This window comes from Periplaneta americana, chromosome 11 (genome assembly GCF_040183065.1).
Source record: "Periplaneta americana isolate PAMFEO1 chromosome 11, P.americana_PAMFEO1_priV1, whole genome shotgun sequence".
In the NCBI taxonomy this organism is placed as follows: Eukaryota; Metazoa; Arthropoda; class Insecta; order Blattodea; family Blattidae; genus Periplaneta; species Periplaneta americana.
Window position 1 is genome coordinate 124,451,882 of NC_091127.1, and position 17,334 is coordinate 124,469,215.

The 17,334-nt window shown below is 43.9% G+C and overlaps 1 protein-coding gene across 1 annotated transcript in view; it reads right to left on the reverse strand.

Moving 5' to 3' along the window:
* Positions 1 to 17,334, reverse strand: part of LOC138708547 (platelet binding protein GspB-like) — a 68,137-nt gene that overhangs the window by 27,447 nt on the left and 23,356 nt on the right. The window contains exon 3 of the mRNA XM_069838663.1: positions 3,225 to 14,544. Within this exon, the coding sequence (XP_069694764.1) occupies positions 3,225 to 14,544 (11,320 nt within the window). The remainder of the gene's footprint in view (positions 1 to 3,224; positions 14,545 to 17,334) is intronic.

A 17,334-nucleotide genomic window follows, 5' to 3' on the forward strand; every position in this document is an offset into this window, starting at 1 on the left:
AGTCTGGAATCTTGTTGATTTTTTCACGGCTTCCTTAATGTTACTTGCATCACGAATGCAGTAACTTTAGTGGAATTGTAGACTTTACTTAATTTTTGCAAATATTTAAAAACAATAATTGACAGTGCAGTTTAAGTGAAATTGCAGTGGTAAGTTTCCAATTTATAATTATTACTATATTGAACGTCTCTAAAAATAATATGTTAAAAGTCTAAAGCAGTAAAATCAATATGTCACTTAAGCGGTAAGAAGAGGGAAATTGTTATGTGTGTTAGGTTGGGAATACTGAATGTGGAATTTTAGACTTTCCGCGGATTGGTTTTGTGCGGAAACCAAGCAAATACGCACGATCTCGCACAAAATATTATTACCGTTTTATACAGAGATTTGTAGCCTATTTATCAAATGAGGATAATGACCGGTATGGTAGAAGGGAGGGGTGATCGCAAAGAAATGTCTGACCCAAAAGCGCCTTAAAATGTTTGGAAACCACTGGTGTAGAAAAAGCGTCTGTTTTTATAATGTTAATGACCAATGCTCCGTATCACTCTCGATATCTTAATCATTTATTATCTACGTCCTTAAGTGCAGCTGATATGCTTAAATACGTAGGAGAGAAAAATGAATTTTCTGACAGACTGCATTATCAAAATCGTAATTGTGTTTTATTAGAAGTAGCATTGTTCTAAAGCAAAAGAGGTAATGCACCAATTAGAGATGGGCGATAGGCACTGAAGATAGTACTATCGACTGTTATTCCTATTATCGATAGTCCTATAGATAATTATAATCGATTCTATCGATACTACCGCGTATTGAACTATTTAATAATACTGTATATACTGAATTGAATCTGAATTACATACGAATAACATACCAAAATATTATAATCTGTTCTTAAAGTCGTCGACCTGGTTGGCGAGTTGGTATAGCGCTGGCCTTCTATGCCCAAGGTTGCGGGTTCGATCCCGGGTCAGGTCGATGGCATTTAAGTGTGCTTAAATGCGACAGACTCATGTCAGTAGATTTACTGGCATATAAAAGAACTCCTGCAGGACAAAATTCCGGCACATCCGGCGACGCTGATATAACCTCTGCAGTTGCGAGCGTCGTTAAATAAAACATAACGTTTTAACATTCTTAAAGTCCCAACATCAGCCATCGTTATGATGTTTTTTTAAGCATGTGACCATTGCTCCAAGGATAGTCTAAGTTTCCCTTTAAAATAAGAATTTCTACTTTGTTAGGATGCAGACGGTTTCGCCTTCCATTGATTAAGTTTTCAGTTTTGGATAACAGTCTTTCCGAAGGAACTGAAGACCCCAGTGAATAAGATACTTAGTTGTGGGTGAATGGTGTATGATAAAAGAAACGGATAAGTGGAAACAAAATACTGTATTTGCTTAGTTAGATATGAAACATGTTTGTCTGAAATTTTCTTAGTAGTTAAATAGGGATTTAATATGAAAAATTTGTACTTGATAGTAAAGTTGAGTTTATAAATTATAATTAACGTGAACTATCTTCCATAATTTTGTAAATTAATGAAGATCACGAAAACTGACTACAGGTAATCAGAAAGACACAATCCAGTGTCTCAACTGTCATTAGCTTTTATTCTAATCATGATTGCAAAGTGAAGAATCGTTTGAGTCGTTCGTTTACGATTCAAAAGAATACTTGGAGTCATAGACTTGGATGAGTTCTGAATAACTGTGAATGAATCTTTACAAACGATTCGTAATGTCTGTCTTATAATATTATGAATGATGATCTCTTTTTTCAATAATATCGATAGTCGCAAAGACTATTGATAGTATTGGAAACAATTTGACTGTCAATAATTTCGATAGTGGAAGTCATAACTATCGATAGTATCGATAATATTACCGACTATGTGAGCTACCATACATTCCATATTTCGGAAAGACATAATAGTAGTTTCACATTCAAGAATTTATCGTTAATTACTTCAAAAATCCGGATATAACTGATCACATCATGTACGCAATATTGAACCAATAGGTATTTCCGACGCTTGAGATAGCCTACTTCAGCTACTTCAAAGTCAAAAGTCTAAACCTCCTCTTGGAAAATTGTACTCTGAAGTTCAAAGATATCTGACCTATGATTTTTTGATCGTGTAAGCGAACTTTCTAACTACGGGATGCCAGAACTAAATATTTAACAAATTGACAAAATTTGAAACAGTTCCGCTAGTTCTCAATAGGTGACAACATTATTTGGTGCCGGGGAAAATGATGATATACATTAAGCATATATTAATTTCGTAATTGACAATATCAGCGATTTGCAGCTGAAGCAAGTCTTGTTTTACATTCAGCAGAGGGGGATGAAATATTGAATTCTGTAATGCGAGTATATTTATGTACACTGCTAATTATCTTCGCCATCTCTTTATAGAAGAAATAATTAAAGAAGCCAAACTTACACCAACAAATTATCGACCACTATCGATTAGTAAGGTGAGGTATCTTTAAACGGTAGTGTACACTTATTAATGACATATTCGTGCGAATATAAATTTTAGTGTAGTGCTTCGATTATAATAACTTGAGATTACATCTTCTGTTACCCGTCTTTTCAAGTTAAAAGAACACAAAAAACCTTATTCTCATAAGCATTGTATCCCGTCAACTGAAGAGATACGATTACTTACAGCATTTGATCGGAAGCAGATCCTGCGAGATGGAGACTGGAAAGTTTGTGTATTCTTTCACTGTGCCTTTGAGATTGTGAGAACTGGTAATGTGGAGATTTTAATATATGAATTAACATCACGTATAAGGAGTAATGTAGTATCTTTAAGATATTCTGGATAGGCGAAAATGATGACTGGAAGAATTTAATTTTGACATGACAAAAAGCAGTTTGCAAACTTTACTTCTCACTCCCTTGTTCAGGAATTGACTGTCATTTTACGTGCTATAAATAAACAGTGCTAAGATTCCAGTTTTGATTTTTTTCGAAAGAGCAAATTCTTTGGATTTAAAAATTCATCATCTTCTTCCGGCGGATTCTAACCTGCGAAAATCGGTATGGCAGATAGTCACTCTCAACTACTAATGACATAAATTGCAATATTTTCTGGTACTACAAATAAAAACTCGCCATTTCCATTTACTGATTATCTATTTCTTATTTCATAGATATTATTTAAGTGCTCTACTTACAGTACTAAATAATTGATCAATTTCACTCACCGGTGTTCGTGTAGTAGCGTATGCTGCTGAGACTGTACGTTTCATCCCGTTTTTTAGCCGTGAGTACCAGAGTGTTCTCGTAATCTACTTGTGCAGACACGGAACGACGATGACGTCGGTGAACATTGAACTCCCCAACAATCCAATCTGAAGAGCGAACATCAATTTTGCCAGATGATACATCCTTGCCTGATGGGTCACTCGTGGTTACTGTGTAACCAGTGGTTGATTGGTCATCCGTAGATGATGCGTCACCTGTGCTTGTTACGTCTTCCGTGGTCGATGGACCATCCGCGGTTGTTAGGTCATCCGTAGTTGATGCGTCATCCGTGGTTGTTAGATCTTCCGTGGTTGGTGGGTCATCCGTGGTTGTTAGGTCATCACTCGTTGATGGGCCATACGTGGTTGTTCGGTCATCACTCATTGATGGGCCATCCGTGGTTGTTAGGTCATCACTCGTTGATGGGCCATCCGTGGTTGTTAGGCCATTACTTGTTGAGGAGCCATCCGTGGTTGTTAGGTCACCACTCGTTGATGGGCCATCCGTGGTTGTTAGGTCATCACTCGTTGATGGACCCTCCGTGGTTATTAGGTCATCACTCGTTGATGGGCCATCCGTGGTTGTTAGGTCATCACTCGTTGATGGGCCATCTGTGGTTATTAGGTCATCACTCGTTGATGGGCCATCCGTGGTTGTTAGGTCATCACTCGTTGATGGGCCATCCGTGGTTGTTAGATCATCACTCGTTGATGGGTCATCCGTGGTTGTTGGGTCATCAGTCGTTGATGGGTCATCCGTGGTTGTTAGGTAATTAGTCGTTGATGGGTCATCCGTGGTTGTTAGGTCATCAGTCGTTGATGGGTTATCTGTGGTTGTTAGGTCATCAGTCGTTGATGGGTCATCCGTGGTTGTTAGGTCATCAGTCGTTGATGGGTCATCCCCGCTTGTTGAGTCTACAGTCGTTGATGGGTCATAAGTGGTTGTTAGTTCATCAGTCATTGATGGGTCATCTGTGGTTGTTAGATCATCAGTCGTTGATTGGTCATCCGTGGTTGTTGGGTCATCAGCCGTTGTTGGGTCATCCGTGGTTGTTGGATTATCAGTCGTTGATGGGTCATCCGTGGTTGATGGGTCATCAGTCGTTGATGGTTCATCTATGGTTGTTAGGTAATCAGTCGTTGATGGGTCATTAGCCGTTGATGGGTCATCCGTGGTTGTTAGGTCATCAGTCGTTGATGGGTCATCCGTGGTTGTAGGGTCATCAGTCGTTGATGGGTCATCTGCGGTTGTAAGGTCATCAGTCGTTGATGGGTCATCCGTGGTTGTTAGTTCATCAGTCGTTGATGGGTCATCCGTGGTTGTTAGGTCATCAGTCGTTGATGGGTCATCCATGGTTGTTAGATCATCAGTCGTTGATTGGTCATCCGTGTTTGTTGGGTCATCAGTCGTTGATGAGTCATCCGTAGTTGTTGGGTCATCAGTTGTTGATGAGTCATGCGTGGTTGTTGGGTCATCAGTTGTTGATGGGTCATCCGTGGTTGTTAGGTCATCAGTCGTTGATGGGTCATCCGTGTTTGTTAGGTCATCAGTCGTTGATGGGTCATCCGTGGTTGTTGGGTCATCAGACGTTGATGGGGCATCTGTAGTTGTTAGGTCATCAGTAGTTGATGTGTCATCCGTGGTAGTTAGTTCATCAGTCGTTGATGGGTCATCCGTGGTTGTTGGGTCATCAGTCGTTGATGGGTCATCCGTGGTTGTTGGGTCATCAGTCGTTAATGGGTCATCCGTGGTTGTTGGGTTATCAGTCGTTGATAGGTCATCCGTGGTTCTTAGGTCATCAGACGTTGATGGGTCATCCGTGGTTGTTAAGTCATCAGTCATTGATGGGTCATCCGTGGTTGTTAGGTCATCAGTCGATGATGGGTCATCCGTGGTTGTAAGGTCGTCAGTCGTTGATGGGTCATCCGTTGTTGTTAGGTCATCAGTCGTGGGTGGGTCATCCGTGGTTGTTAGGTCATCAGTCGTTGATAGGTCATCCGTGGTTGTTAAGTCATCAGTCGTTGAAGGGTCATATGTGGTTGTTAGGTCATCAGTCGTTGATGGGTCATCCGTGGTTGATGGGTCATCAGTCGTTGATGGGTTATCCATGGTTGTTGGGTTATCAGTCGTTGATGGGTCATCCGTGGTTGTTTGGTCATCAGTTGTTGATGGGTCATCCGTGGTTGTTGGGTCATCAGTCGTTGATGGGTCATCCCTGGTTGTTGGGTAATCAGTCGTTGATGGGTTATCCGTGGTTGTTAGGTCATCAGTCGTTGATGGGTGATCCGTGTTTGGGTCATCAGTCGTTGATGGGTCATCTGTGGTTGTTAGATCATCAGTCGTTGATGGGTCATGCGTGGTTGTTAGGTCATCAGTCGTTGATGGGTCACCCGTGGTTGTTGGGTCTACAGTCGTTGATGGGTCATATGTGGTTGTTAGTTCATCAGTCATTGATGGGTCATCCGTGGTTGTTAGATCATCAGTCGTTGATTGATCATCTGTGGTTGTTGTGTCATCAGTCGTTGATGGGTCACCCGTGGTTGTTGGGTCATCAGTCGTTGATGAGTCATCCGTGGTTGTTGGGTCATCAGTCGTTGATTGGTCATCCGTGGTTGTTAGGTCATCAGTCGTTGATGGGTCATCCATGGTTGTTAGGTCATCAGTCGTTGATGTGTCATCCGTGGTTGTTGGGTCATCAGATGTTGATTGGTCATCTGTGGTTGTTAGGTCATATGTCGTTGATGTGTCAGCCGTGGTTGTTAGTTCATCAGTCATTGATAGGTCATCCGTGGTTGTTGGGTCTACAGTCGTTGATGGGTCATCTGTGGTTGTTAGGTCATCAGTCGTTGATGGGTCATCCGTGGTTGTCTGGTCATTAGTCGTTGATGGGTCATCCGTGGTTGTTAGGTCATCAGTCGTTGATGTGTCATCCGTGGTTGTTGGGTCATCAGTCGTTGATGGGTTATCCGTGGTAGTTAAGTTATCAGTCGTAGATGGGTCATCCGAGGTTGTAAGGTCATCAGTCGTTGATGCGTCATCTGTGGTTGTTAGGTCATCAGTCGTTGATGGGTCATCCGTGGTTGATAGGTCTTCAGTCGTAGATGGGTCATCCTTGGTTGTTAGGTCATCAGTCGTTGATGGTTCATCTGTGGTTGTTAGGTCATCAGTCGTTGATGGGTCATCCGTGGTTGTTAGGTCATCACTCGTTGATGGGTCATATGTGGTTGTTAGGTCATCACTCGTTGATGGATCATCCGTGGTTGTTAAGTCATCAGTCGTTGATGGGTCATCCGTGGTTGTTGGGACATCAGTCATTGATTGGTCATCTGTGGTTGTTGGGTCATCAGTCGTTGATGGATCATCCGTCGTTCTTAGATCATCCGTCGTTGATTGGTCATCCGTGGTTGTTGGTTCATCAGTCGTTGAAGGGTCATCCGTTGTTGTTGGGTCATCAGTCGTTGATGGGTCATCTGTGTTTGTTAGGTCATCAGTCGTTGATGGGTCATCCGTGGTTGTTGGTTCATCAGTCGTTGATGGGTCATCCGTGGTTGTTACGTCAGTAGTCGTTGATGGGTCATCCGTGGTTGTTAGGTCATCAGTCGTTGATAGGTCATCCGTGGTTCTTGGGTCATCAGTCGTTGATGGGTCATCCGGGGATGTTGGGTCATTAGTCGTTGATGGGTAATCCGTGGTTGTTGGGTCATCAGTCGTTGATGGGTCATCCGTGGTTGTTGGGTCGTCTGTCGTTGATGCGTCATCTGTGGTTGTTAGGTCATCAGTCGTTGATTGGTCATCCGTGGTTGTTAGGTCATCAGTCGTTGATGTGTCATCCGTGGTTGTTGGGTCATCAGTCGTTGAAGGGTCATCCGTGGTTGTTGGGTCATCAGTCGTTGATGGGTCATCTGTGATTGTTGGGTCATCAGTCGTTGATGGGTCATCCGTGGTTGTTAGGTCATCAGTGGTTGATGGGTCATCCGTGGTTGTTGGGTCATCAGTCGTTGATGGGTTATCAGTGGTTTTTAGGTCATCAGTCGTAGATGGGTCATCCTTGGTTGTTAGGTCATCAGTCGTTGATGGTTCATCTGTGGTTGTTAGGTCATCAGTCGTTGATGTGTCATCCGTGGTTGTTAGGTCATCACTCGTTGATGGGTCATATGTGGTTGTTAGGTCATCACTTGTTGATGGGTCAACCGTGGTTGTTAGGTCATCAGACGTTAATGGGTCATCCGTGGTTGTTGGGTCATCAGTCATTGATGGGTCATCTGTGGTTGTTGGGTCATCAGTCGTTGATGGATCATCCGTGGTTGTTAGGTCATCAGTCGTTGATTGGTCATCCGTGGTTGTTGGGTCATCAGTCGTTGATGGGTAATCCGTGGTTTTTGGATCATCAGTCGTTGATGGGTCATCTGAGGTTGTTGGGTAATCAGTCGTTGATGGGTCATCCGTGGTTGTTGGTTCATCAGTCGTTGATAGGTCATCCGTGGTTGTTGGATTATCCGTGGTTGTTGGGTCTACAGTCGTTGATGGGTCATCTGTGGTTGTTGGGTCATCAGTCGTTGATGGGTCATCCGTGATTGTTGGGTCATCAGTCGTTGATGGGTCATCCGTGGTTGTTATGTCATCAGTCGTTGATGGGTCATCCGTGGTTGTTAGGTCATCAGTGGTTGATGGGTCATCCGTGGTTGTTGGGTCATCAGTCGTAGATGGGTCATCCTTGGTTGTTAGGTCATCAGTCGTTGATGGTTCATCTGTGGTTGTTAGGTCATCAGTCGTTGATGTGTCATCCGTGGTTGTTAGGTCATCACTCGTTGATGGGTCATATGTGGTTGTTAGGTCATCACTTGTTGATGGGTCAACCGTGGTTGTTAGGTCATCAGACGTTAATGGGTCATCCGTGGTTGTTGGGTCATCAGTCATTGATGGGTCATCCGTGGTTGTTGGGTCATCAGTCGTTGATGGATCATCCGTGGTTGTTAGGTCATCAGTCGTTGATTGGTCATCCGTGGTTGTTGGGTCATCAGTCGTTGATGGGTAATCCGTGGTTTTTGGATCATCAGTCGTTGATGGGTCATCTGAGGTTGTTGGGTAATCAGTCGTTGATGGGTCATCCGTGGTTGTTGGTTCATCAGTCGTTGATAGGTCATCCGTGGTTGTTGGATTATCCGTGGTTGTTGGGTCTACAGTCGTTGATGGGTCATCTGTGGTTGTTAGGTCATCAGTCGTTGATGGGTCATCCGTGGTTTTCAGGTCATCAGTCGTTGATGGGTCATCCGTGGTTGTTAGGTCATCAGTCGTTGGTGGGTCATCCGTAGTTGTTAGGTCATCAGTCGTTGATGTGTCATCCGTGGTTGTTGGGTCATCAGACGTTGATGGGTTATCCGTGGTTGTTAAGTTATCAGTCGTAGATGGGTCATCCGAGGTTGTTAGGTCATCAGTCGTTGATGCGTCATCTGTGGTTGTTAGGTCATCAGTCGTTGATGAGTCATCCGTGGTTGTTAGGTCATCACTCGTTGATGGGTCATATGTGGTTGTTAGGTCATCACTCGTTGATGGGTCATCCGTGGTTGTTAAGTCATCAGTCGTTGATGGGCCATCCGTGGTTGTTAGATCATCCGTCGTTGATTGGTCATCCGTGGTTGTTGGGTCATCAGTCGTTGAAGGGTCATCCGTTGTTGTTGGGTCATCAGTCGTTGATGTGTCATCCGTGGTTGTTGGGTCATCCGTGGTTGTTGGGTCGTCTGTCGTTGATGCGTCATCTGTGGTTGTTAGGTTATCAGTCGTTGATGGATCATCCGTGGTTGTTAGTTCATCAGTCATTGATGGGTCATCCGTGGTTGTTGGGTCTACAGTCGTTGATGGGTCATCTGTGGTTGTTAGGTCATCAGTCGTTGATGGGTCATCCGTGGTTGTCTGGTCATCAGTCGTTGATGTGTCATCCGTGGTTGTTGGGTCATCAGTCGTTGATGGGTTATCCGTGGTAGTTAAGTTATCAGTCGTAGATGGGTCATCCGAGGTTGTTAGGTCATCAGTCGTTGATGCGTCATCTGTGGTTGTTAGGTCATCAGTCGTTGATGGGTCATCCGTGGTTGTTAGGTCTTCAGTCGTAGATGGGTCATCCTTGGTTGTTAGGTCATCAGTCTTTGATGGTTCATCTGTGGTTGTTAGGTCTTCAGTCGTTGATGGGTCATCCGTGGTTGTTAGGTCATCACTCGTTGATGGGTCATATGTGGTTGTTAGGTCATCACTCGTTGATGGGTCATCCGTGGTTGTTAAGTCATCAGCCGTTGATGGGTCATCCGTGGTTGTTGGGACATCAGTCATTGATTGGTCATCTGTGGTTGTTGGGTCATCAGTCGTTGATGGATCATCCGTCGTTCTTAGATCATCCGTCGTTGATGGGTCATCCGTGGTTGTTGGGTCATCAGTCGTTGAAGGGTCATCCGTTGTTGTTCGGTCATCAGTCGTTGATGGGTCATCTGAGTTTGTTAGGTCATCAGTCGTTGATGGGTCATCCGTGGTTGTTGGTTCATCAGTCGTTGATGGGTCATCCGTGGTTGTTACGTCTATAGTCGTTGATGGGTCATCCGTGGTTGTTAGGTCATCAGTCGTTGATAGGTCACCCGTGGTTGTTGGGTCATCAGTCGTTGATGGGTCATCCGGGGATGTTGGGTCATTAGTCGTTGATGGGTAATCCGTGGTTGTTGGGTCATCAGTCGTTGATGGGTCATCCGTGGTTGTTGGGTCATCCGTGGTTGTTGGGTCGTCTGTCGTTGATGCGTCATCTGTGGTTGTTAGGTCATCAGTCGTTGATGGATCATCCGTGGTTGTTAGGTCATCAGTCGTTGATGTGTCATCCGTTATTGTTGGATTATCAGTCGTTGAAGGGTCATCCGTGGTTGTTGGGTCATCAGTCGTTGATGGGTCATCCGTGATTGTTGGGTCATCAGTCGTTGATGGGTCATCCGTGGTTGTTAGGTCATCAGTCGTTGATGGGTCATCCGTGGTTGTTGGGTCATCAGTCGTTGATGGGTTATCAGTGGTTGTTAGGTCATCAGTCGTAGATGGGTCATCCTTGGTTGTTAGGTCATCAGTCGTTGATGGTTCATCTGTGGTTGTTAAGTCATCAGTCGTTGATGCGTCATCCGTGGTTGTTAGGTCATCACTCGTTGATTGGTCATCCGTGGTTGTTGGGTCATCAGTCGTTGATGGGTAATCCGTGGTTTTTGGATCATCAGTCGTTGATGGGTCATCTGAGGTTGTTGGGTCATCAGTCGTAGATGGGTCATCCGTGGTTGATGGTTCATCAGTCGTTGATAGGTCATCCGTGGTTGTTGGATTATCCGTGGTTGTTGGGTCTACAGTCGTTGATGGGTCATCTGTGGTTGTTAGGTCATCAGTCGTTGATGGGTCATCCGTGGTTTTCAGGTCATTAGTCGTTGATGGGTCATCCGTGGTTGTTAGGTCATCAGTCGTTGGTGGGTCATCCGTAGTTGTTAGGTCATCAGTCGTTGATGTGTCATCCGTGGTTGTTGGGTCATCAGACGTTGATGGGTTATCCGTGGTTGTTAAGTTATCAGTCGTAGATAGGTCATCCGAGGTTGTTAGGTCATCAGTCGTTGATGCGTCATCTGTTGTTGTTAGGTCATCAGTCGTTGATGAGTCATCCGTGGTTGTTAGGTCATCACTCGTTGATGGGTCATATGTGGTTGTTAGGTCATCACTCGTTGATGGGTCATCCGTGGTTGTTAAGTCATCAGTCGTTGATGGGCCATCCGTGGTTGTTGGGACATCAGTCATTGATTGGTCATCTGTGGTTGTTGGGTCATCAGTCGTTGATGGATCATCCGTGGTTTTTAGATCATCCGTCGTTGATTGGTCATCCGTGGTTGTTGGGTCATCAGTCGTTGAAGGGTCATCCGTTGTTGTTGGGTCATCAGTCGTTAATGGGTCATCTGTGGTTGTTAGGTCATCAGTCGTTGATGGGTCATCCGTGGTTGTTAGGTCATCAGTCGTTGATGTGTCATCCGTGGTTGTTGGGTCATCAGTCGTTGATGGGTTATCCGTGGTAGTTAAGTTATCAGTCGTAGATGGGTCATCCGAGGTTGTTAGGTCATCAGTCGTTGATGCGTCATCTGTGGTTGTTAGGTCATCAGTCGTTGATGGGTCATCCGTGGATGTTAGGTCTTCAGTCGTAGATGGGTCATCCTTGGTTGTTAGGTCATCAGTCGTTGATGGTTCATCTGTGGTTGTTAGGTCATCAGTCGTTGATGGGTCATCCGTGGTTGTTAGGTCATCACTCGTTGATGGGTCATATGTGGTTGTTAGGTCGTCACTCGTTGATGGGTCATCCGTGGTTGTTAAGTCATCAGTCGTTGATGGGTCATCCGTGGTTGTTGGGACATCAGTCATTGATTGGTCATCTGTGGTTGTTGGGTCATCAGTCGTTGATGGATCCGTCGTTCTTAGATCATCCGTCGTTGATTGGTCATCCGTGGTTGTTGGGTCATCAGTCGTTGAAGGGTCATCCGTTGTTGTTGGGTCATCAGTCGTTGATGGCTCATCTGTGTTTGTTAGGTCATCAGTCGTTGATGGGTCATCCGTGGTTGTTGGTTCATCAGTCGTTGATGGGTCATCCGTGGTTGTTGCGTCATCAGTCGTTGATGGGTCATCCGTGGTTGTTAGGTCATCAGTCGTTGATAGGTCATCCGTGGTTGTTGGGTCATCAGTCGTTGATGGGTCATCCGTGGATGTTGGGTCATTAGTCGTTGATGGGTAATCCGTGGTTGTTGGGTCATCAGTCGTTGATGGGTCATCCGTGGTTGTTGGGTCATCCGTGGTTGTTGGGTCGTCTGTTGTTGATGCGTCATCTGTGGTTGTTAGGTCATCAGTCGTTGATGGATCATCCGTGGTTGTTAGGTCATCAGTCGTTGATGTGTCATCCGTGGTTGTTGGGTCATCCGTGGTTGTTGGGTCGTCTGTCGTTGATGCGTCATCTGTGGTTGTTAGGTTATCAGTCGTTGATGGATCATCCGTGGTTGTTAGTTCATCAGTCATTGATGGGTCATCCGTGGTTGTTGGGTCTACAGTCGTTGATGGGTCATCTGTGGTTGTTAGGTCATCAGTCGTTGATGGGTCATCCGTGGTTGTCTGGTCATCAGTCGTTGATGTGTCATCCGTGGTTGTTGGGTCATCAGTCGTTGATGGGTTATCCGTGGTAGTTAAGTTATCAGTCGTAGATGGGTCATCCGAGGTTGTTAGGTCATCAGTCGTTGATGCGTCATCTGTGGTTGTTAGGTCATCAGTCGTTGATGGGTCATCCGTGGTTGTTAGGTCTTCAGTCGTAGATGGGTCATCCTTGGTTGTTAGGTCATCAGTCTTTGATGGATTATCCGTGGTTGTTAGGTCATCAGTCGTTGATGTGTCATCCGTGGTTGTTGGGTCATCAGTCGTTGATGAGTCGTCCGTGGTTGTTAGGTCATCACTTGTTGATGGGTCATATGTGGTTGTTAGGTCATCACTCGTTGATGGGTCATCCGTGGTTGTTAAGTCATCAGTCGTTGATGGGCCATCCGTGGTTGTTGGGACATCAGTCATTGATTGGTCATCTGTGGTTGTTGGGTCATCAGTCGTTGATGGATCATCCGTGGTTGTTAGATCATCCGTCGTTGATTGGTCATCCGTGGTTGTTGGGTCATCAGTCGTTGAAGGGTCATCCGTTGTTGTTGGGTCATCAGTCGTTAATGGGTCATCTGTGGTTGTTAGGTCATCAGTCGTTGATGGGTCATCCGTGGTTGTTGGTTCATCTGTCGTTGATAGGTCATCCGTGGTTGTTGGGTCATCAGTCGTTGATGGGTCATCCGTGGTTGTTGGGTCATCAGTCGTTGATGGGTCATCCGTGGTTGTTGGGTCATCAGTCGTTGATGGGTCATCCGTGGATGTTGGGTCATTAGTCGTTGATGGGTAATCCGTGGTTGTTGGGTCATCAGTCGTTGATGGGTCTTCCGTGGTTGTTGGGTCATCCGTGGTTGTTGGGTCATCTGTCGTTGATGCGTCATCTGTGGTTGTTAGGTCATCAGTCGTTGATTGGTCATCCGTGGTTGTTAGGTCATCAGTCGTTGATGGATCATCCATGGTTGTTAGGTCATCAGTCGTTGATGGGTCATCCGTGGTTGTTGGGTCATCAGTCGTTGAAGGGTCATCCGTGGTTGTTGGGTCATCAGCCGTTGATGGGTCATCCGTGATTGTTGGATCATGAGTCGTTGATGGGTCATCCGTGGTTGTTAGGTCATCAGTCGTTGATGAGTCATCCGTGGTTGTTGGGTCATCAGTCGTTGATGGGTTATCAGTGGTTGTTAGGTCATCAGTCGTAGATGGATCGTCCTTGGTTGTTAGGTCATCAGTCGTTGATTGTTCATCTGTGGTTGTTAGGTCATCAGTCGTTGATTGGTCATCCGTGGTTGTTAGGTCATCACTCGTTGATGGGTCATATGTGGTTGTTAGGTCATCACTCGTTGATGGGTCATCCGTGGTTGTTAGGTCATCAGTCGTTGATGGGTCATCCGTGGTTGTTGGGTCATCAGTCATTGATGGGTCATCCGTGGTTGTTGGGTCATCAGTCGTTGATGGATCATCCGTGGTTGTTAGGTCATCAGTCGTTGATTGGTCATCCGTGGTTTTTGGGTCATCAGTCGTTGATGGGTAATCCGTGGTTTTTGGATCATCAGTCGTTGATGGGTCATCTGTGGTTGTTGGGTCATCAGTCGTTGATGGGTCATCCGTGGTTGTTGGTTCATCAGTCGTTGATAGGTCATCAGTGGTTGTTGGGTCATCAGTCGTTGATGGGTCATCCGTGGTTGTTAGGTCATCAGTCGTTGATGTGTCATCCGTGGTTGTTAGGTCATCAGTCGGTGATGGGTCATTTGTGGTTGTTGGGTCATCAGTCGTTGATGGGTCATCCGTGGTTGTTGGGTCATCATTCGTGGATGGGTCATCCGTGGTTGTTGGGTCATCAGTCGTTGATGGGTCATCCGTGGTTGTTTGGTCGTCCGTAGTTGATGTGTAATTCGTGGTTGACGATCCATTCGTCGTAGTTGATGGTTCATTCGTGGTGTGGGACGGCTCGGACGTGGTGTCCGTCATTTTCGTCGTGGTTGTTGTGTCCGTCGGTTCCGTCGTTATCGGAGAACCCCATTTTATCGTCAGTTGATTTTGATCCGCGTTATTACAAACTTCAGATATGAACTTGCTATCATTTTCTACGTATGGAAGTTCTATGTCGTCCTGCAAAATTATATATTTTGTTTTAAATATAATAGTCAATCTGTCTGTTATTAACAAGAATATTACCAAAATCATTTTGAAGGAAGCTCTGAAAATAAATTGTAATAGAAAAGTCATTTATGAAATATTTCCATTGTAATAATACACTTTTAAGACTTGGAAATCTTGTCACATTTCGTCCTCGTTTGTATAACAAATTTTAACAAGTATTAGACATTCTCGAGCAGCAGTTCGCAAGACATGCACGCGACAACTCATGAACAACTCAGCCTTATTCCATGGATGTAACTGAGCCGGCAATATTTTTATAATCAGATGTGCTACCATTGGAACGATAACTGCAGAATGTGGTCTGAATGTAATGGGTTTCGACAGAATATTCTTATTTTCTTTTGATGATTTAACACTTCGTATAAAATGTGAAACTTAATAAAAAGTTAAAGTTTGTAGTGTTAAAATTGTACAAAGAAATATAATATAACTTGTATAATATTATAGAAACTTAAATCTTTACTGTTAAAAAAGGTAATGTAACTTGCGAAATGAACGGCTTCGTTTCGACACAACTCAGTGCAACAATTCTGTCGACAGGTTGGCGAGTTGGTTTTGCGCTGGCCTTCTATGCCCAAGGTTGCTTGTTCGATCCCGGGCCAGGTCGATGGCATTTAAGTGTGCTTAAATGCGACAGGCTCATGTTAGTACATTTACTGGCTTGTAATAGAACTCCTGCGGGACAAAATTCCTGCACATCCGGCGACGCTGATATAACCTCTGCAGTTGCGAGCGTCGTTAAATAAAACATAACATTTAACATTTTTCAACAATTCTCCAGACGCTAACGAAGACACGAAACCAGTGTCGAAACAGAGCCGTTCGTTACACAATGTGCATTACCTTTCCTGTGAACTATTTTAACACTTGAACATTTTCAGTGTTTATTTTGTTGTAAGCTTGGTAGAAGAGTGAGCATGAAGGTTGCTATTTTAAAGATTTGCACAATGAGCTTTCGTTCACTCAATAGCAAGAATGTGTGTGGTGTTTTCTGGAATAAAATTCGTTGTTTTTAGTGAGATATTTTACTATGATTTATCAATTGCTACGGTTATCTAGCGTCTCAATGATACGAAGGTGATCATGCCGGCGAAATGAATTCAGACTACAGCGCCGAAAGTTACCCAGCATTTAATGGGTTGAGGGAAAACCCTAGAAAGAGACCTCAACCAGGTAACTTGTCCTAACCATGATTTGAACCTGGGCCCACTCGTTTACGGTCAGGCATTCTAACCGTTACTCCACAGCGTTGTAAATGGAAGATAATGATTTGGGGAAAAAAGATTTTTTTTTTTGTGTGTAAGAAGAGAAATCACGATTGAGCAAATATTGATTGTTCTAAGCATGTACAATAGAAAAGTCAACTCCAGTATTGTTGACTAAACGTTAATAAAATGTTTCGTGTCACATTTTTCAGGAAATTTTTCGTGAACCCAAGTCTTTATTCTATCTCAATCTGACGTCTTGAGGTCAACAAATGGAACATATTGGTACTGAAACGGATTATATCTGTTGTCTGGATTTGATCTGCGTGCACTAAATGCAACATGTTCAAAACGGTCAAAATTCACTAATTTATATTGTTTCTTCTTCAGATCCACCAATTTGCATTTGGCTCGTTGTGCATCTCATCAACAGCGAATAATTAGGCAGCTCAAAAGCAATTCATTATGCCAACTAGTTTTTACCCCTATTAAATTCCTATGAGCCGAAAGCAATAACAAGGATATTTATACATGAATCTGTGCAATTCAAGACATTGCGTTACGATACGTGAAGAAGTTACGACATCTTTCCCAAACGTCTGCACAAGGAACATCAGTGATAACTAGACAGTGAATGCGGGATGACTTATCGTTGAATGTAGATGCACATTTATTATATGTTACAATTTTTTCATTCAGACCATTGTCTGAACAGGTTTTAAACGTAAACAGACGACGTCAACATGCTACTGTATATCCGTACAGCAGAATGAAAAGAAAAATGACGTACTGTAGCACATACCTCGTCATCATTGATGGAATTACTAGCGTTGCAGTAAACAACGATATAGTCTCGTAAGTTGTCGAAGCTGAATCGTCTTCGCCTATCCTGCAGGATAACACAACTGCACACATTGCGTTGCAATGTTACTATGAATGGACCGGGTCCCTTCGTTCTGTATGCTGCTGTACTCGCCAGGTACACAAAAGACGGACGACACGACACGTGCAATACATATACTCTGATACGAAACAACTTCACTTTTCCTTAAGTCATCCCGCATACACTGTCTAGTGATAACCAGTTACAGAAGTTATTGAAGCTGTGCCGTGGGCTCTTAAAAAGTAAGTTAGCTGTGCGATAGTAGAAGAAAGAAGAATGAAGTACATAAAATTTGCCGATGTTATGGGATTGTTAGCAGAAGAGGAGGCTATAATAAGGATATGTTACTGGATCTAAATGAAGCTATGAGCCGCGTTCGGAGAATGCTTTGGAATGGAGCCTTATAGGACTTCACGTCCAACAAATTTCGTCCATAACACATATCGTCCAATATGACATATCGTCCAACGAGACATTTCTAGTTGCCTCATAACGGTATTATTCCATTTATTTCTATTTTGTTGAATGTGGTGCCTAGTAACGTTACTCTTTCATCTAATATATAAAATTGTATGTATGTATGTATGTATGTATGTATGTATGTATGTATGTATGTATGTATGTATGTATGTATGTATGTATGTATGTATG